Genomic DNA, 20,004 nt, shown 5'->3' with positions numbered 1-20,004 from the left:
TTTTTTTTTTTCCTGAGTAGTCTGTGCCTTAGCAGCCTGTTTCTACAGAGCAGGGTGCTGTTGACAGTCTAGTACTTCCCTCTGCACAGGCCTCATGAGGACTAGGGCAACCAGGAGTTGGAGGCTTCTACGTAGCCTGGTCTCTCTCTGCTGTACTTCTCTTCTGTATGGGTTTTTGCAGGGTGCCCACTGCTGAAGCATCTGAGAAGCTTCTAGCTGTGCACCACACAGTACAACAAACATCAGACTGTCACATGCTGTTCCTTGTTCTCATCTGTAGRAAAGAAATGTGGGTAGTGTCCTTAGGGGAAGGAGAGGGTGGTGCTTTCAGTTCATGGGCTTTAAAAACCTCATGAAATAAGCAGGATAATATAATGTCTCTAGTGCTGTTGGTGAACCCTGTGATGGCTGCTTGTGGGAAAGGTCATCTCACAAACTAATATCAAGGAAATCCTGACTCCTGCACAGCTGAGCTCTGCTTTTACTCAGCAGTGTCCCAAAGGAGATAAATGGCTAAGTGACCCTTGTGTGATATTTTGTTCTTTAGGTATCTTGTGCATTAGCATTGGAGATGAGAGCTAAGATCTGTAATTTGATTTTTAAAATCTGTGATCAGACAGATCAGACAGGTGGAGAGCAGAAAASAGTTCTGACATGGTTTTGACTGCATGTTAGCAGCAGAGAGCCTGCACTGCTCTGCATTAACAGAGTTCAAGTGCTGAAGGCTTTACACAGGGCAAAGGAATATCACTTCCACTAGGGAGTGACAAGGCATGATTTTTTTTCTAACCGCAACTTTTTTTTCTGAACAGCTTTTAGGGGATTCAGCTGCAGGAAGAGATACTTGAAGGTAGTGGCTGAGTTGAGAGCTCAGGCACTACRGCTACAGGAGGAGGCAGAAAGAGAGAGAAGCCGGCAGCTGGAGCTGGAAGCAGAAGCCCAAAGTGAGTTGCTCCCACTCCCATTATGCTAGTGCGTGGCCACTTATGTGATGATCACTGCAAAGTGCTTTCAGTTACTGGTGGCATGTGCTTTGTTCTGGTGGGGCTGAGGGCTCCACTAATGTGGTCCATTTGAAAGTGAGGTTTTCTTTGTGAGGAACGAAGAGCGTGATGGAGGTCATTTACCTGGCTGTGTTTGGAGGGATGCCAGGCTGTGCCTTTCCCATCTGCTCAGTGGGGGAGAGTTTTGTATCACTGCTTTGCGATTTTATGTAGCTTCTCCTTGTAGTGTGTGGGTTTGACAGTGGATTTGAGGCTATGTTGTTTGCCTCTTTTCCTTCTCAGACTCTGTAGCCTAGCTAAGGAGAGATGGGGGAGGACTGAGCTCCAGAGTTACTTTCTTGATGGTCCCTCTTCCTGCTGTTCCCATAGTGTGTGCTGTAGAGGCAGAACATTTCCTGTCCTCCATGGGTGACAGCACACCTGTTCCTATTCTGGGCATATGGAGGACAGATCCCATAGATCTTGGATCCCAGATTTCWTCTACCTGTTCCTCTTGTTGCAGAAAGAGTCTCCCTGCCAGTACCTGTGCCACGAAAGAGACGACCTCAGCCTTGTCCTCGTCCTGCATCTGATGTGCCACCACAGCCACCAGTCCCACGGCCACGCAGTAAACTCACAGAGGTAGTGATGTGAGCTTTATCCGGGGTCACGTAGCCATGTGTGTGGCTTCCCTGCTCCTTCCACCTTCTGCATATGCWTATTCTCTTGCATGTGGTTGGAGGAGAACACTGTCCTAATCAGAGGTGGGAGAGCCCTGTCCTAATGTGGTTAGTGAAAAAACTTGGTTAGTGCCTTTGAAGAACTGAAAGCAGAGTCTGATGTGATCTTGTCCTAACTGCAGGGACTCAGGCATGGGATCTAAAGGGATCACTAAAGTGATCTCTTCAAGGGGCCTTGCCTCTGACCTTGCTTTCATGCCCACTTTCCCCTGTCCCTRTTTTCAGTCCACTCCTTTTGATAACTTCCTGCACCCTTCTGGGCCTCGCCCCATTCTGGGGACAGAGGAGCAGACTGGAGAAGAGGCGAAAATGAGGAAACTCAAGAGAGGAGCAACTCTGCGTTGGTTCAGAGAGACGCAGGCCCAGAAAGTCATGCAGGATGATGGGGCCTTTCCAAGCTGGCTGCATGGGATGATCAGCCGGAGGTGAGTGTGCCGGGGGATGGACAAGGCCAGAGTTGGGGCTGGGGCAAACAGGCAGAGGCTGCTGCGACCTTAGGAAGAGTGGCTGGAGTCCTGTGGACTGAGGACATGCGGGACTTTCCACTTGTAGGCTGTGAGCCTCAAACCATTAGAGGGAGCTTCGTAGCTTCTTTGCCACATGATATGAATGCTGAAACTTTACATGGGCACAAGGAAAGGCTGTGCAAGCTCATGGAAAAGAAATCCACTGTGGGTTCTTAAATACCAAACCTATGCACGGAAAGGAGGCTGGGAAAGTGCTTGAAGGGGAAATATCTATAAATGTTTATCCTGTTCTGGACCATTCGCAGAGATGTGATATGGGATRAAGGTGGACTTTTGGACTGACTCATTATGGCTGTTCTCACATTTCTCAGTTGCRGTGCTTACAGCAAAGGAATACAGAATTCAATATTAAAAAGACTGTTAAGAGGGCCTTTCATGAGTATCCAGTGGCATGATTTGCAAGGCCCCCAGGTATGAGAGGAGGCAAGGTTTTGTGGATACCTCTGCYCATCTGAGGAGAGTGTAGCATAGGTGGAATTTACATTCCCTAGGCAGGGAGAGACACCCACAAAACCCAGCCTTCCTGGAGGTCTTTAAGGGATTGTGAATTCCCAAGCTGCTTTTCTTTTTCTCTCTCTCTTTTTTTTTTTTTTTTTGCAAAACCTTTATTTAAATGTCTGAAATTATGCTACTGTGTATGCCTCTCACATTACTCTCTTGGCTGAGCCAAATACTTTTTCTTTCCAAGCAGTGTGACAAGCAGTGAAGTGCTGATTATGCCAGTGATCAAATAGCAACAAGATAGTGAGGTTAACAGGTAGATGCCAAAGCTTCTAGCTACAGTTTGCCCTGCATACAGAATTATTTTATGGTGTTGCATGCCTGCTAACTGCCAGTATCACCCTTATGTGAAATGCCAATGTGTGTGGCATTGCTGCCAAATGTGCCTGTCATTCAAATATCCTTATCATCTTATTTCAGTTTGCAGCTTCTTTTCCGTTAAAGCTGCAGGTCTCCTTTGGTCTTACTAGATCACAAGTTGCTGGGTTTTATTAGCATGTCAGTGTGAGCATTACTCAGAGACATTACAGTGTGTTAGCTTAGTACAGAGTCCTGTAGTGGCTGTCAGCTACTTTTTTTTTTCAGGTAATTAATAAGGTCTCAACCTGTATCAGTGCTTTTGTCCACAGATACAAGAATGCTTGAGAAGAGGTAGTGCCTGTGGGACAAAACTGTTTTAATTCAAATGTAGGCTGGAGATGAGCACTTCACAATGAAGGAAACAGCRGATTCTCTGCCTTGTAGATCCTTCCCAAAGACACACTGAGATGTTAAGTACTTTTGAAGTGGCGCTTCATGCTTCTGGGTTTAAGTCCCAGTGCAGTAGAGTCAGTTTAGTCTCATGTAATAGAGGAGGAAGAGCAATCACAGCTTGTACTCGTGATGTGCAGTTCCCTTTAGTCTGGAGCAAAGCACATGGCAAGCACAAAGCAGTGCTCTCTCTGTTGGGTGAAAAGGGGGAAGAGCCCTTTCCAGTAGGGAAGTTTAGGGAACCAGAGCGGTGTTGCCAAAGTTGGCAATTTTCTAAGGCACTGGGCTTACCTGGCACTGAGCACCAGTAATCCTTAGCTTCCTGACTTCTTCCAGCAGCCCCAGAGGCTAGGAAATGCGCATGTGCACGGGCTTCTCGTCTCCGCCATGCTTTGTCCTGTGCTCTGTGCTGGAAGGTGGCTGTTGCTACTGCACTAGACTGCCGGAGCAGATTTGGAGCAGCTCTACTTGGAAAGGCTTTGGCTGAGAGTATTGCACCACGTCAGCATGTTTATGCCTCTCTGCACTGGCAAGCCTGAGCCTGGAAACCCCTAGCTGTGAACACAGTGGGCAAATACTGGCCTCTCYGTGGACTGAGACCACTACCATAGTTGCAAGGTTGGGAATCCCTGCATAGAGACAATCGCTCACTGTCCTCTGAAAAACTCTTTCTTGCTTCCAGGGAAGCTGAAAACTTGCTGACTGACAAGCCTTTGGGCTGCTTCCTTGTTCGCATCAGCCAGAGCCGAGCAGGCTACACCCTGACGTACAGGTAATGAGCYTTGCAGAGAAGGAAGAAGAAAATCCTAAATTGAGCTGAGTATGGCTGGAATAGTTAACTTTCTGCACAGAGTAGTCCACTGAGCCTGATGCTTAGCCTCTTCTGTGGTGGGGTGCTTCAAACATGGTTTGGAATAGCAAACAGGGTGCTGCAGAGTCTGTCTGTCATCAAAGACTAGATCAGTTTGTGAGTGGAGCGAGCAGCCCAGGCTGGAAGAAGCATTCACTGGTGCCTGAGGAGATGTGATATAGCACAGGACATTATTTTAGAGAASAGCCTGAGGAGAAGTAATCAGAATATGCTGGAAGCATACAGCATCAGGCAAGAGGTAGGACAGAGTGGTAATGCAGACAACAGGCCTGGGAGGTGGTACAAGCTGCTGGGGTTTGGATCTAGGTGCCTGGGTTCTTTGTGCCTCTCTTGCTGACTTTGGGGAAACTGATGCTCCTTCAGCACTTGTTAGTACAGTGTACAATAGTCCAGCATGGAGGATCTCTTGCATCTTTGCAATATTTGGTACTGTGGCTCTTGATCACATCTGGGCCTCATGAGACAACAAATACAGAAAGCAACGACTGGGTCCTGGAGAGATGCTGTGGCCTTGTGTCATGGCTCTTTCTGTCTGTCTCTCTCCCCAGGGGTGAAGGCCGCTGCAGACACTACATGATAGAGATGCAGCCCAATGCACGATATGTAATTCTGGGTGAAGACCGGGCTCATGCCTCACTCACCGAACTGGTTCGGTATCACCAGACTGTGGGCATCCAGCCCTTTATGGAGACACTGACTGTTCCCTGCGGGCAGGTGAGTGCTGAATATCTGCAACAGGAAAAGAGGCTGGGGCACGGACTGCGCTCTGAGCAGATACAGTCACTTTGGCAATGTATCTGCTTTGTGTTTCCTGTTGTGGGAGTCCTGTATTGGCAAAGCAGCCTGGCCTCTTCTGCATGCACCAGGGAAGGCTAGTAGCTGGGCACTGGGGTTTCTTGGGATGGACGATACCTTATGCTTGCCAGTAATCACAGCTGGGTATTCTTCTTAGCTGTGCTTTTTGGGGTATGTAGAGGGTTTGTTTTTGACCACTGCTGAATCCACTCTTCTCACCCTCAGAAAGGCAGTGGGAATTTGGACTATGAAGACCTGGAGTGCCTCACACTGACTCCATCTGCAGCTGAGGAGGAGACTTCTCCAAGGGAGCAGGCTTGCCTCTCTGGGACCCCTGCTGGGAGGTCCATTCTGCAGACAGGAGCAGCCTCAGTTCTCAAACGTGTGTGGTTCAGGAGGGCCAAGAAGTGCCAAGAGCAGCAGAGCCTGGACGAGAGCAAGACAAAGTCAAGCCCAGGACAAGAGGGAGGCAGCCAGCGAGCATTCCCTCGCCTTCACTCCTCCATACGCCTGGCAATGCAGGAAATCCAGCAGGTGAGCAGGGGGCAGCTTCAGCCTTCCAGTACGTTCCTAGTACATTCCTCTGCCACAGTCATGCCCCCACAGCCACTGTAGGACTCATGAAGATGCCCTGTCCAGGGACAGGAGGTACCTGGCTTTCAGAAGTGGTGCTTGATTTCCTTTATCCTGGATGACAAGTTTTATTTGGTGATCTTGGCATCAAGGATGTGTTCACTGAATGTGCCAGATTGGGGGAGACCCTGAGAGAGGATCTGAGATTCACAAAGAAAAGTCCACATCCCAGGGGGCTGTGACATGGCCAGTGACCTAGCCAGTACTTCTCTAATGCTGTGTTTCTGCTTCCCACTGCAGTTCTCTTCCGTTCACTTGAACAGCTCCTGTACTGAGCTGCAGTCGAGCCCTCAGCACTGAGGACATACAGCCCAAGTGATACGGTAAGCACAGAAGATGCATAGGAAGCCAGATGGCAACTTCAGCATCCCCAGGAAATGGAAGAGCAAAGGGCTTCTTTCCCCTCCTAAATGCCACCTTGGACATCAGCTACTTAAAAATAGACTAGGGCAGATGGAAAGCAGCTGCCAGCTTCTATTCCAGGCTGCAAAGAGATCAGTGTTATAGGGAGACCAGGAAAAATGGGAACAATCAGCACAGGGTTGGGTTCCTGACACCCATGGTGAACATTGTGCTTGCACTACCGCAACAGAGCTGCTGGAGGGAGCTCGAGTTTGTTAGAGATCACAATTTGGAGTTCTGAGGCTGGAAGGATGATGATCATCAGAAAGTAAATCTATACACTGCATAGTCAGCTGCAATAACAAAGTTAAACAGAAGGAGGCATGCATCAGAAGGGGATGCTGGGCAGAGCGCTTCACAGACTGTGAGCTGAAGGCAAGGCTGAGAACATAAGGTAGCAGTCTGAGGACTTTTAAGAAAGGACTTTAAACAAGGTCACAGCAGCTGGTTACTGAGGCTGTAATACACTGGTTAGATTATAGAAGGTATATGGAGGGGCCAGGAAGAGCCTTCTTGAGCCTAAGGCCACTATCTTATTTAACTGAAGCATCTAGTGGATGTATAGCTCCCTGTGTGCAGTCAGTGGGCTAACTCCATGTCCTATTCAGTTGTTAAGGCCAGGGAGAAGCAGTAGTGATGCTGTTGTGTGCTTCTAGAAGAATATGGATTTGTTTGGTTGGTAGCAGCTGGGAGTGAAGAGGTATCAGAAGAAAATGCTGAAGAAACAGATTTACTTCAGGGTTTGCAGCTCTGCACAGGTATTGCCAAGTTCCCTGCATCATTCAGCTCCCAGAAATTCATGTCGGACCACAGCTTATTAGTTGCGGCCTGTCTTGTCTTTTTCTGGGTGTTTGACAAAGGCCTCTCCCTGAAGCGTTTGACTCAATTGCTTCATTCCTGTGTTTGGTTATTAGTGTACCTGAGAACTCTTTTATTGTGCCTGAGGTGAGGTAGAAGGCAGACAAATTCTGTGAGATCTGCATAAATCATTGCAAGCATGTCATGTAGGGATTGCTGAATGAAGCCCTCCTTTTATGCTCTTCACTTCATTGTGTTTCTCTACTTTCTTGCAGGTGAAAATGATATAGCTCTGTCATCTTCTGATGCTGCTGAACCTGCATAATTGGGTGAACATATCCAGATACATAGCAGCCTTTTTTTCCCCTGCACACGGCTGGACCTGTGCCTTTAGTTAGGACTCCTGCAGGAATGAACATTCTTCAGCATTCAGCTAGGACTGCAGTGCCTGGACCGGTCTCATCCTGGCAAAGGGGAAAGAATGGAAATGATCACATTCTATGCACAGATCCACAGTGCCTGACAATACTTCAGTGTGCCTAGAGACCCCTCACCCCACACTTAATTTTGTAATTGCCACAGACTGGATATCTCCCAACAACATTTTCACTTAAAACTGTGTGCTGATTTCCTAAGTATTTTTCTTTGAGTCTTTTGTTTCTGCTATAGTCCTGTATATCTGTGTCACTGGGTGCTTGGGGAAGCTGGGCTGGGGAGGCATGGAATGAAATTTGTGTGTCCTTTTTGAGTTGAGTGCAAGAGCATTTGAATGGGAGCTGAGACCATTAAGGGACAAGAAAATCTCTCTGCAGAGGGCATTGCCTGCCCTTGTATCTGTGCTCTGGCTGTGATGACCCACTGCTCCCCACCCCTTAGCCAGCACTTAAGACACAGACTAGTTGGTGAAACTGCGGTCTCTTCTTATCCTCACAGTACACCTGAGGGTAGAGGATTTGGAAATACATAGGATGAGATTACTTGTTATGTATTTTCTGCCTTTTAAAAAGATCACTTTTCAGTCAAGTTCTTCCCCTGAGGAGAAGCCCAGGGTTTTCTTTATTCTTGTTAACGTGCAGTCAGTTCAGGCATGGATTGTAAATGGAGAACAGCTAATAGTTTTGAGAGAGGTAATCCAGTAACTGCAGATAGGACTGGACCTGTGAGGAGCTCAGATCCAAGCTGCCCATGCCTGTGTGAGGGCCAGTGCCTGCCCAAGCACGGAGGCAGCCTCGTGTCTCCTCACATGTGCCTGTTGCAGACTCTTCCCCTTTCTAGGCCTCCTGGCAGAGCTTCCCTGCTTACCTCTTCTGGAGCATTAGGATGGGTGACAGCTGAGGCACTGCCACTTGTGACTGTGCCAGGTGACATATGTGCAGCTCTTCCAACACCCACTCTGCTTCAGCTTGTCTGCCACGGCCCGGGCACTTCCAGCCAAGGGCTGTCCTTTGCTGATGCACCCTGCAGTGATACAGCTGCCACCTGCCACTGTGGCTGACTCACCAGGGAATAAAGCTGCATGCTGTTGAGTTTTATATTGGAAGAAGCAATAGAGGCACTTTATAGAGCAAGCAGGTTGCTGCCTAGTTTTGCTAAGGAATCTAGGCAAAAGGTACTGTCCCAAGGAGCGGAGACAAGGAAAGTTAGCAGTGGCCCTTCGGTTTCTCCCTTGTGCTGTGCAGCGCTGAGGCTGTTTAAGGAAGGAGCAGCAAGGCTGAGAAGCTTGGCCACGTTGCCTCTGCAGAATTACTTCTGAACTTGTGTGAAGTGTCCAAGCGCACAATCTGAAGGCTCACAGTCTAGTAATCCTAGTGTCCAACTGCTGCCTGTAATCAGCCGATCTCCTCCTCGCACCGTGAGCTGAGCTCCCTGTGCCTGCTGACGCTGCCTGACGGGTCCCTGCGCACCTGAACACAGCCGGTCTATGTGCACACCACACTTTGCCAGACTCTCTTGCACACATTGGAGCTGCAACTGGAGAAGCTAAGTAATATGGTTCAGGATGCCTGTGGCATCTTAGTCCTGCCTTCAAGCACTAGACTATTTCACTTCCCTTGTACGTGCTCCTGGTGGGTCTGGAGCATTAGTACTGAGCAGTCCTGGGCAGTAGGGAGAGCAGGGAAGTGGTGGTTGTCTCAGCGTGACATCTTGGCTCTCCTCTTTCCCAGCACTGACCTACAGTGTTAACACACCTTTTCTCCTGATAATGGGGTTTTGGCAGCTGCTTTGGGGCTCTTCAGGACAGGACCAGTCCAGGCGGTCAAGGGCTGCTGCTAGCAGAGCTCAGGTGCCTTTGCTGGGCAGCCTTGGATGCCGCACCAATGTTTTCCTTGGCTTCCTCAGCCTGTGGGTGTCTGGAAAACCTTCCTTCTAGGCAGCTCGTAAACCCGCCTTGCTGCCAAGACATTTCTAAAACCTCACTGAAGCACAGAACTAAGGCACATGAAAGCAATGCGTTTCAGAACGGAGCTGCTGTGTAATTCTTTCCTAGCTTCTGTGCCACAGATAGCAGTGTAAACCCATGGCTAAGATCCAGCTGCAAGGCAGCATTCTCTCTTGCAGCCTTGGGGGGGGGGGAATGCTGAAGCAAGGACTGTGAAGTGCTTTGTCCCAGCAGCAGTGAGAGCTGGGCAGGCTGAGTGCACGTGCAAGGCACCTGCCCCATACCCACCTGCTGCCTCCAGTTACTTCCTGGGTGCTGTTGCAGCCACAGTGTTTTTGGAGCTAAGCTCACACACGACTCCAGAGAAGAGACATCGGGGAGAGAGAGTCAGAGTGCTTCTCTGCTGGCTGCATGTGGCAGGTGTCCTGGTAAGCCTCCCAGAACCAGAGCAGATCAGTCACAAATTTCTTTTGCCTCTAGTTTGTTGAGTAGAAAGTAGAGTCGCAACATGGGCAGCCAGGAGGGCATGCCTGGCACGGACCCGGGCAATGGGCCTGACTGGCAGGTTGGTTTTCTTCTATGTCTGCTATTTCTGCTCTTCTTGGGGCTTAGTGGGAGGAAACTGAGGGAAGAGAAGAATGAAAAGCTCCTAGGCTGAGGAGGTCATGTGGCACTGGAAGCATTAGCATGATTTCTACAAGGCTCTGGAGAGCAGAAGCATTAATACATCATGTGATGATATTGCTGCTTTGTGCAAAGTCTAGCTATGCTTCTGGGGAGCAGTCACGTGAATGGTGGACTGCTGTGGGGAGAAACGTGTCAGAAATGGGGAAAAGCTGGGAGAAGTGCTGGGAATGCATTAGGTTGCTAAAGTATAAAATGCAGTTTGGCATTTCTAGAGTGGTCTTTGCCTGTATGCTTCCACCCCACAGCCAAAGTCAGACACATGTGCTCCAGGTCTGCGTAAGATGAGGACAAGCTACGCTGAGGATTTCTTTCATCTTCTCCAGCTCTCATGCTGGATACCCTGCTGAACACAAGCAGCTGTGCTAGCAGACTATCTTGTTTCCTGTGGCAGCAGCTTGCCTTATGGCACTTCAGAGGTTGCAGCTCAGAGAAAGCAAACACTAAACCATGAAATCCAGAGTGCAGCGGCAGGTCATGTTTTATCATGTCATAGTTCAGCGGCATGTGTTGCACTGAATGGGATGTACTCACATTAAAAAAGTATTGGGCTGCAGAAATGGGACAGCACCCGGGACGGGGCCTGGCAGCCTGCAGATGCCCTCAGCAATGTTTCCTGCCAAGTGGGCCTTCAGCTGAGCACAGGGAGAAAGGCTGGAGGGAGACACCAGGCACCAGGAGCCAGGCAGAGCCTGGACCAGAGAAAGGCAGAAAAGGCAACAAGAAGGATCTGTGAGCCACCTGAATGCATGACAGAACCATCTGGTAGGTCTTACGTCTTATTTGCTTCAAAAGATAAAATGCCTACTGYGTTATATATATGTGTGTGTGTATTCTGCTAAATTAGAGCCCTGTTAACCTATTACTAGGTATCTCCTTATGCATTGCAGTGAAGTCATCATTCACCCCTCTTTGTGATAAGCTATGCATGAAATTTTGTCGTCTTTCAGTTCAGAGCCAGCTCTTTCCAACCCTTATGTCTGTCTTCTTGCTCTTCTCCAACTTTTCCACCTCCTCCATATCCTATTGCTCCCACATCTGGAGGCAGATTTCCAGCAGCAGCTTCCCAGCATCGCGGTGTGATGAGCACAGAGAGCTCCCAGCAGCTGGAGGAGGTGGGGTCCCCTCCCCACTAGGACCTGCCTAACAACTTGTGTCCTGCAGCTCTGACTGGCTCCTGCTGCAACCTCTGACACATGTGTACAGCCAGAACTGAGACTGAGGCATCATCCTCGCCTGGAGTTCACGGCTGGTTTTAATGAAGTAGATCCTTCTCTTCCTGAAAGTCGATTCCCGAGTCTGGCTTTCTAGCTCCCCAACCTTTGCAAGCGGTGCTTTAGGGCATCCATCAGAGAGCTTCCCAATCCACTTCCCCAGTTTTGCAGAGGTGTTTCCTGTCCCACTCTTATCCCTCTCTATGCTTTATGTCTGAATGATCTCAGCTGCAAACAACATTTCAGCTAATCATCTCTAGACTAAGATTTACCTCTACTCTGCGTCAGTCCTGTTTTGTCCATACTAAAACTCTGGCTTTTCTTTGGTCTTCAGGGCATCTGGCACAATCGGCCTGGCAAAAACAAGAGTTTTCTATTCTTCTTCCATCCTCAGCCCTTTTCCTTTTGCCAGCTGTGTTTTTCCTTACCTCTCCTCAGTTTGGCTGTTATCTTTGATATAGACGTGAAGTCTTTGATACATAGATTTGAGGTTTAGGAACACAGACCTGTGACCCAAGAACCAGTGTGGCTCTTAATTTCTTTCACACAACTTGCAGCCCTCATGTTGTTTGTTTTCTTCCTGGACAATGCTAAAGTGTATGTTGACATGTTTCCTTCCTCAGATGTGTTTAAAGACCTGTTTTGGCCCTCAGCCCAGAAAAGGCTCTCTGCTCTGCCCTTAGCCTCATGCTGGGCTATGTCAAACTGCTGTGGAGTGTTGTAATAGCAGCTCTCAGATATGGTCTTCCCCATCTTTTGCTGATTAGTGTTTTTGTGCAGATTGAATATTCACACAGTGTGTGCGTTGCTTTGCAGCAACACTTAGAGCAGGCTGTTCCTCTCGCAGGCTGCTTGACCATGGCTGTGCTTCTCAGCTAGCTCTTCCTGGGACATCAAAGGAGCATAGGAAAATTGCCTGGAATATAGAAACCAAACCAGCATAGGGTCTTGGCATGGCGGTGGCCAGCGGGGTGTGCTTCAAGCAGACTGAGGAGTAATGTAGGCATAAAGTGGTGCTTCCTCTGATACCTGTTTCCAATATTCAGTTTAGTCATACTCAGAACAAAGTATCCTCACGTCTAACAGTTCTTGCTGGGTTGCTCTTCCATAAAACCCTCTGGTTGCTTTTGATCAATATTTGCCTCTATAAAAGCTGTAAGCAATTACTTCTTCAGAATTTATAATGCCTAGTGAAGAATTACTTAATTTGCTTTTTAAATCTACTATGTCATTATTTAGTCAATATGTCCTTGTTTCTATATTGTAAAACACCACAAATAATTTCCCAAATACTTCCCTCATCCACATAACTTTATATACATCTACTTCTCTCCATTGATTGTCTTCTCCATGCTATGCTTTTGATTTTCCTTCTTTCCCTTTATGTCCCTTCTTGATGCCACAGTCTTCTCTGAGAGRGAAGGGAGAAAACAGCTGCAGCACACAACTCAAGGACATCTCGCAGGTGGACAGTGTGGGACATCCCTCTGCCTGTGCCCTTTGTCCCACTCCTTTCCAGCATGACCTACTGGCAGCCTCCTTGAGTGGGAATTACTGGTCTGAACACCCTCCTTGTGCAGCCAGAACTTCTCCTAGTAAATCACTTTACATTTACCAACATTGACTTTAATTTGCCATTTTACTGTCCAAACGTTCCTTGTGAGATCTTTCTTGAACTCTTCATTCTTTCATACTATTCATTCTCGCTATGCTGAATACCTCAGTCCCTTTCCCAGCCCCGTTTATGAGTATACTGCAAAGCAGAGGCCCTAGCCTCAGGGTCGCAGGGGGGACATTGCTGGTGCTTCCCTCCATCTTGAACACTGACCATGAATCTTCCATTCCCTGCCTACTRCTCTGTCACTGACCACGAGAAACAAACTTGTTGCAGGAGTAAGCAAACTAAGAACCTCTGGTGTAGGACCTTGCAGAGAGCTTTTTGGCAATCCAGGTACACTACATCCATCTAGCCACCCACACACATGAAATAGGATTCCTGACTCCTTCAGAGTGAGACATAACTTCCTTCCACTAGAGAGGTGTTGTCCTTTTCCCCTTAAACCTGTTTATCTATATGCYCAGTAATACTATTCCTAAATTCCAATGAAGAAATCAAGTTTACAAGCTGTAAGTCCCCAGGGCTTCCCTGAANAAAAAAAAAAAAAAAAAAAAAAAAAAAAAAAAAAAAAAAAAAAAAAAAAAAAAAGTACCAAACCCAACCCTGGCATCTTATTTGCCTCCTGTAATTCCTTTGGTTTCAGCTGAATTAAGCAATAGGTTACTTGCCCTATAGTAGCTGAGATGTGTGCTTTGGTTCCCTCAGAGCTCTTGGATAAACGCTACCTGGCATGTGCCACTTACTGTTCTTATTAATTTGTTCTGAACTATATCCTGCTGATGCTGTCATTTGAAGCAGGTTCTCACATTTTTCCTAGTAGAAAAGAAGCTTCAGTATGGGAATTTCCCTAAGTTCCTTTATAGTGTGGATAGCGCAGCATGTTTTTCTGCTATGGCTTTATCTTATTTGAATGGTTCTTTTACACCTCTATTATCTGTTGACTCTGTGGCAAGCTTCCAGTGTGAAGATGTTTTGGTTTTGTTTTCAGTTTTACAGCTTTAATAGCTTATCACTCTAATGGACTATGTTATGGTTTTGCATTTAATTTGTTGTGGTTAGTCTCCTCCGGAGACTTGCAGGAGGTTTTGAGGTATGACAAAGGGCACACTGTCTCTTCCCACTATGCCCCATTTAACTTTTTGCATGATAATTCCRTTCTTCAGCATGGACACTGAGTTTACTACTCTGGAGTCTTTTGGGAACCCACTACAAAACCATGTCATATTTGCCACCTTTCTGTCTCCTGCTGTCAATCTTGCATGGCAGGGTATGCACCACTTAGAAGTTCAGTGATTTCATCTTGAACTCCTTCAGAAACACTTCCGCAGAAGGCAGCCCAGACCTGGTATGGTCCCCACTGCTCCTCAGCTACTAAGCATAGCCCTAGCTGCTCCCTGCAGAGCTGCTTTTACATCTACACTCAGCTCCCTAACATCAAAGCTTGAGTTGGGGTTCGTTAGCCCTGGTGCTACACCAGCTCCATGCTCGTGTGCTGCTCCAGCGGGACAGAGGCGTGGGGTGCAGAAGTGAGTTCAGCAAGGCTGTGGCAGGGCCTGCCTCCATGCACAGATGTCACGGTGCACAGTGGTTTGGGAAAGGAATTGCACWGAGATTTGCTTTGGGCTCCAGACTTGTTCAAGTAGGTTATTAGCTTGGGCTCTTGTGAAAAAGCAGTGGAAATTCTTCTGGCTGGGAAAGCAATCTAAAATGGTGCTTAGTGAGTCCTGGCCGTGGATGGAGCCACCTCTGTGTCTTCGCACCCCTGGCATGGTTAATCTACAAACCCTCCTCAAACAATGGAGAGTTAGAGGTTCAGAAGGGACTTTGTATTTGAGATAGCACTGCAAACTAGGACCCTGTGTTGCAGCCAACAACATTCAGGAATATTTTCCTTCAGCTTTCAATTGCAGTTYTGTTCTGTTTTACCCAAATTGTGCTATTTCTATTCTGGTTCCCAGTAGCTAAATGCAGAACTTTCAGCCCTGATTCTACTTCTTAATAATTACATTTTTCATTCCTGTGTAACTTATCTCACAGAAAGAGGAAAGGACGCTTCTCTGGAAGCACCTGATCTCTCTGAAAAAGCCTCAGGGTATGTGGGGAGTGCCACATTTGTACCAAGGGGCACCTCTTCCTAGAGGTACTGTTTTTTCTCAGGACTGGTGCAATCTATCTAGTGTGTTCTCTAGCTCTGTAGCTCCTGAGGCATGCTCCAAGGGCAGGTCCTGGGGTGAAGGAAACTTGGCYGGTTTTCAGCCCCATGGCTAATGGCTGGGACAGGGAAGGCAGTGTTAAGACTGCAACAAAGGCTTAATGAATTCCAAAATCATGTGCTCCACGTGATAGCACTAATGCTGCCTTTCAGCGGCTAGCCTGGAATTCTGCTAAAAACACATTTGTCTGGTGAGTTCCCAGAGCTCGTTACTGCTCTTTTGATTCTGTTATCCCCTATTGCTTCTGCTGCGGCAAGAGCGGCGCCCAGGGACAGGGGACTGCAGGGCTGAGTGCTGCCTAGGCACAACAGCTGTCCCATGGCATTAGCCTGACAACCGGCAGCGGAGCAGAGTAYAGTGCCACCGAGGCTGCCGTGCTAACAGGCACCTCACATAGGACGCCTGCTCTGTGTGTGTTTTATTTTTTTTCTTTCTTTCTTTTTTCTTTTTTTTTTTTACTCATTATTTTGCTGGTGTTTGCTGACTTCATTTTTTCTTTGAGAGATTTTTATCCTCTCTGGAGGCTACAGCTTCAGAAAGAAGCTGCTCTGCAGTTTAGCAATAAAGACCYGAGGTTTCTCTGCTGTCCTGCTTGAGAAAAAGCAGCACGTGTCCATGATTCTGTGGCTGTCCATGGTTTGTGTTTAATACCTGGTGCATTCTGCCCCTGTTGGTTGAGTTCAGTGCGATGTGTTTTCCAGGTCTTTTCTACTTCCAATTCTACTTATGTATATATGTGTGTGTGTATATACATATATATATGTTATAGTAATGTAGTTCTATGTTCTTTCTAAGCCTCAGTGACTAAAATCTTTGATCAATTTTATCTTCTCAGTGTGYTCATACTGATTTGTTAAGCTGTACACAAAAACAGTTAGTACTTGAATTAGTCCCTCCCCTGCCTGTTTCCAGGTCAGCACAAACACAGCCTGGTTGCTCTTCCTTTAGGTCCTTCTGAAAACGTACCCCTTTTTGTCAGGACTGCTGCCGAAGGAGGTAGTTGATCTCGTTGGATCTGTATAGCGGCAGAGAGTCTGCTGGTTGCAAAGGGCTGCTGGGGGCTGTCTTTCAATTTGAATTTGTAGCATGATTCACTAGAGCTTTGGATTGGCAAAGTYCTTTCTCTCTGCCTCCTGATAGGAGCTGAAAGGGCTGAAGCTTCTTGCTAGGGACAACGCCAGGCCTGATAAAATGCTGAGAACCTCTGCTGCATTTTAATGTCAGATGCCTATAATGTCACGCAAGGACAACAATTGTACATAGCGCCAAGGAGCTCTTCTGCTGGAAGAGCTGGATAAATAAGGGCATTAAGTCTCAGGTCTCTAGTTGCCTGACTTGATGACACTTAATTTGTTGTTGCTTAGTGTTTCACAAACTCTTTTCCCCTCTAAGCAAATGGGATCTGATGTGTCAGACAAATAAAATGCTGGAAGCCCAATTGTGGGAGCAGTTAACTACCAGTATCTGATGTAACTGAAACCATCCTCTCTGCACTGCTGCTGTAATAATATCTGCTAGAGAAGAGTCTTTGCCTAGCAAGTAGGTATATTTAGATGGCCACCAGAAAAATCATTGTTGCCAATTCATAGATTCTTAAACCCAGAAAAGACCGTGAGATTGCTCCTRTGTGCATGGTGCAGAGCATCTGCCCTACTTCTGCTGCTGTGAATAGCTGTGTTTCCCASCAGGCCCCTGCAGATACCTGCTGCTATCACCCATGCAGTCTCTCTCTGCTGTGAGCCCATTGGTATGATGCATGGACTTGCACACTTGCTGCTTTGGGCTCTTCCCTTCCTTGGCAGGTCAGGGCAAGGGGACGCTGTGCATGGCTGTAGGTTTTTTCATGCTGCTCCCGATTCTTTCTGTCTTGCGTTCCTGCCTAGGGCAGCTACATTTATTGCAGTATGTCCCAGCCTGCTCTGAGCTCCAGTGCAGGTCACACCCACAGGAGCGACTGTTTTCCTTGCCTGTGTAGAGGCACATTCTCTCTAGTAGGGACAAGACATCTCYGGGGAGCCTGGCACCTGCTGTTAGCATTTGGAGCAAGGGATGCCTGTTCTGGAGTAGGTCAGCAACCAGCACCAAGCCTTGTGGCTGTTCTCTGATGAAACTGAAGGTTTTATGAAGAGGTTTAAGTAAGAAAGTACTGGGAAAATACTGCTTGGAGAGCTGCATGGAGACATCAACTCCTATATGAGCGTTCTAGAAGCTCTCCCAAGGGCACTCTGCTGGCAGCATCAGCTTCCTGCTGCACCACGTGTGCTGGCACTAACATGCTTGGGTCGCTGGCTATGCAATGCCTTCTCTGGCCACCACCTGCCTTAGCTACTCGGGGAGGTTGCAGAGGGCTCAAGTACAGAACATGACGGCTATTGCAGAAGCTTGGGCTGCCCCTCAAAAAAGACCTGAGGTCAAGCTTTAGGCAGTACTGGCTGGTCTCTAGTGTGATGGTGGCGTGTCCCCCAGGCTGAGTTCTGTGGAGGCCCTCTGCATCCACCAGGGAGTCCCAAGCTGAGTTCCAAGGCCCTAGGACACCTCAAATCCCTTGTGCCTGGGGAGTGCTCCCTACAGCTCAGGGTCAGTGCTGCTGAGTTTTGTCCCTTCTGCCTTGCGCTGCYGCCAGCCAAAAGGCATGGATTAAGGCAGTGAAGGGACCTGGTGCATGTGATGTCAAGGCGCTGCCAAGAAACCTGGGAAACAAAATCATTTTGCTACAGCAGCTTGGCTGAGCAATGCTTCCCTGTATGCCAGCACTGAATGCAGCTCTTAACTCCCAGGAAAAACAGGGGGAGGGCAGGGAGGAACAGAACCAACTTGGGGAAAACAGTAATTAACTAATAGATGCTGTGGCCAAGTGAGACATCCCCACCTCCACTTCCGAGTGTCCTGGTAGGAGTCATCAGTGCCGTCATGGTTGCATGGCAGCGAGTAGGCGCGAGACAGCATACCAGGTTCACATGCTTCCCTAGCTCCCTGCACCCCATGTCCTGCTCTGGTTGCTGACCCCATTCTGTGCAGGCCTCTCCATCATTCCCTTTGAGGAAGGTGCTGTTAAGAAGTTGCCCAAGGGCCTCTCCAGGAGCTTCAGCCCTTACTGCTGTCTTTTCTGTCAGCACTACACTTCTGTGAGGCTTTTCTCCCCACTGTCACCATCTCAGCTCGCACTGTGTTGTTGATCACGTCCACCCCAACGCTGGCACAGTTATCTGTGGGTTTTATTGACTAACAATGCGTGCAATGTTATTGCACTGAAAAGAAAACAAAGCTTAATCCATTTTAAATTAAAACAGTGCCCCAGTGTCATGCAACTGATGCAAATACAGTCTGACTCTGCGGTCCTGCTGCTCTCCAAGAGGTTTGCCCCAGAGGCGCTGGGCTGCCTGCTCTGCTCCCAGCAGAAATCAGCTGCAGGAATCAGGTCGGTTTGCACAGGTCCCTCTTCCTCAAAGCCTCTGGACTCTCCTGTCTCTTAAAGGGCTGTGTCACTCTGAGTAACAGGCAAAGTACTGCCACATACCACAAACCAGCAAAAGAGAGAAAACGGAGAAGGTTGAAATGTCTAGCATCTTTTCATTGTGGTATAAGGCTGTCAGAGAGCCTTGTCTGGGTCTGTCCTGGGTGTCACAAAGTTTCTAGTGGTCTGAAAAGGAGGTCAGCTTGGGTACAGCATTTGCGAAGCAGAGGACTGATCTTTTTGGCTCAAGAGATCTTTTTTGGGTTATGCTCTTAGAGCTAAGAAATTAGTTTATGTAACAGCCTCTTCCAGCAGCATTTGACAACTAGCAAAATTACAGAGCTCACTCAGCAGCCAAGGCTGATGCTGGTGTGGTGCTGTCTTGCAGGAGCTCTTTCCCAGGCCTTCTCTGGAATGATTTTGATTCCTGCTGATTGGAGCATGCACATCTCTCTCTGGCATTGCAGGCAGGCTAGATGTCTGGTGCTCCTCACGGGGAAGCGTGGCAGGTGGGTAATGCTTCTGGGGTTGTGATCAGCTGGGTCCGTTACCATCCCACTTGGAGTACGGCAAAATGAGAGAAGTTTCATCCCATTGTGCAGGGAGACACTCCAGCGACTTCACTGGGCTGGGCAGAGCTGTTTGACTTGTTTGATTTATAGCTCTTTTATGTTTGCACTATTGTGCAGCAGTCATGGGTGTGGGCTTTACCAGGCAACAGCCTCTTTGCAGCAAGCYTTGCCAGTGGCAGCTTTGGCTGTAAATCCCTCCGAGATCTCTGCCTGTCTGCTCTTTTGCTACTTGCCACTGCACGCAGGAGGGCCTGACACCCCAGGCGCTGGCTGGGGAAGATCAAGGCTAACATGTGCTGGCGGGACTTGAGACCCTTTACCTTTATAGTCCTGATTCAGACAATTAAACCAGGTAGCAACAAGTAAAAGCTCTTTTGTTTGCTCCATCTCTCTACATTTGATCAGTGCCTTTCAGGGAGAGCTACAGCTTCCATCCTGTGGTTGCAGCTGGTACTAATGCATCCTGGATGGACGCACTCTGAGGGAAGTACACCAATACTGCACCAGTACAGGCTGGGGGCTGACMTGCTGGCAAGCAGCTCTGCAGAGAAGGACCTGGGAGTGCTGGTGGATGACAAGTTGACCATGAGCCAGCAATGTGCCCTTGTGGCCAGGAAGGCCAATGGTCTCCTGGGGTGCATTAGGAAGAGTGTTGCCAGCAGGTCAAGGGAGGTGATCCTGCCCCTCTCCTCAGCCCTGGGGAGGCCTCATCTCGAGTACTGTGTCCAGTTCTGGGCTCCCCAGCCCAAGAGAGACATGGAGCTACTGGAGAGAGTCCAGCATAGGGCTACGAAGATGGTCAGAGGGCTGGAGCACCTGCCCTATGAGGAACGGCTGCGAGAGCTGGGCCTGTGGAAGAGAAGACTGAG

General features: G+C 48.3%; 1 protein-coding gene across 3 annotated transcripts in view; it reads left to right on the top strand.

Moving 5' to 3' along the window:
- Positions 1 to 7,635, top strand: part of LOC146599924 (myosin-IIIb-like) — a 25,195-nt gene extending 17,560 nt beyond the window's left edge. For 2 of the 3 annotated variants that reach the window (XM_085326283.1, XM_085326284.1), the window contains 8 exons: positions 813 to 944; positions 1,507 to 1,625; positions 1,949 to 2,148; positions 4,184 to 4,273; positions 4,921 to 5,086; positions 5,393 to 5,701; positions 6,041 to 6,123; positions 7,276 to 7,635. In XM_085326283.1, coding sequence (XP_085182409.1) covers positions 813 to 944; positions 1,507 to 1,625; positions 1,949 to 2,148; positions 4,184 to 4,273; positions 4,921 to 5,086; positions 5,393 to 5,701; positions 6,041 to 6,100 — 1,076 coding nt within the window. In that variant the 3' untranslated portion in view covers positions 6,101 to 6,123; positions 7,276 to 7,635. Of the gene's footprint in view, positions 1 to 812; positions 945 to 1,506; positions 1,626 to 1,948; positions 2,149 to 2,941; positions 3,008 to 4,183; positions 4,274 to 4,920; positions 5,087 to 5,392; positions 5,702 to 6,040; positions 6,124 to 7,275 lie in introns of those variants that run through there. The other variant, XM_085326285.1, reaches the window with a different exon arrangement.
- The last annotated feature ends 12,369 nt before the right edge of the window (positions 7,636 to 20,004 follow it).

This window comes from Rhea americana, unplaced genomic scaffold (assembly GCF_003343005.1).
Source record: "Rhea americana isolate MKP2758 unplaced genomic scaffold, rheAme1 scaffold_13, whole genome shotgun sequence".
NCBI lineage: Eukaryota > Metazoa > Chordata > Aves > Rheiformes > Rheidae > Rhea > Rhea americana.
Note: the sequence above shows the minus strand (reverse complement) of the source record. Positions and strands in the feature narration are given on the sequence as shown.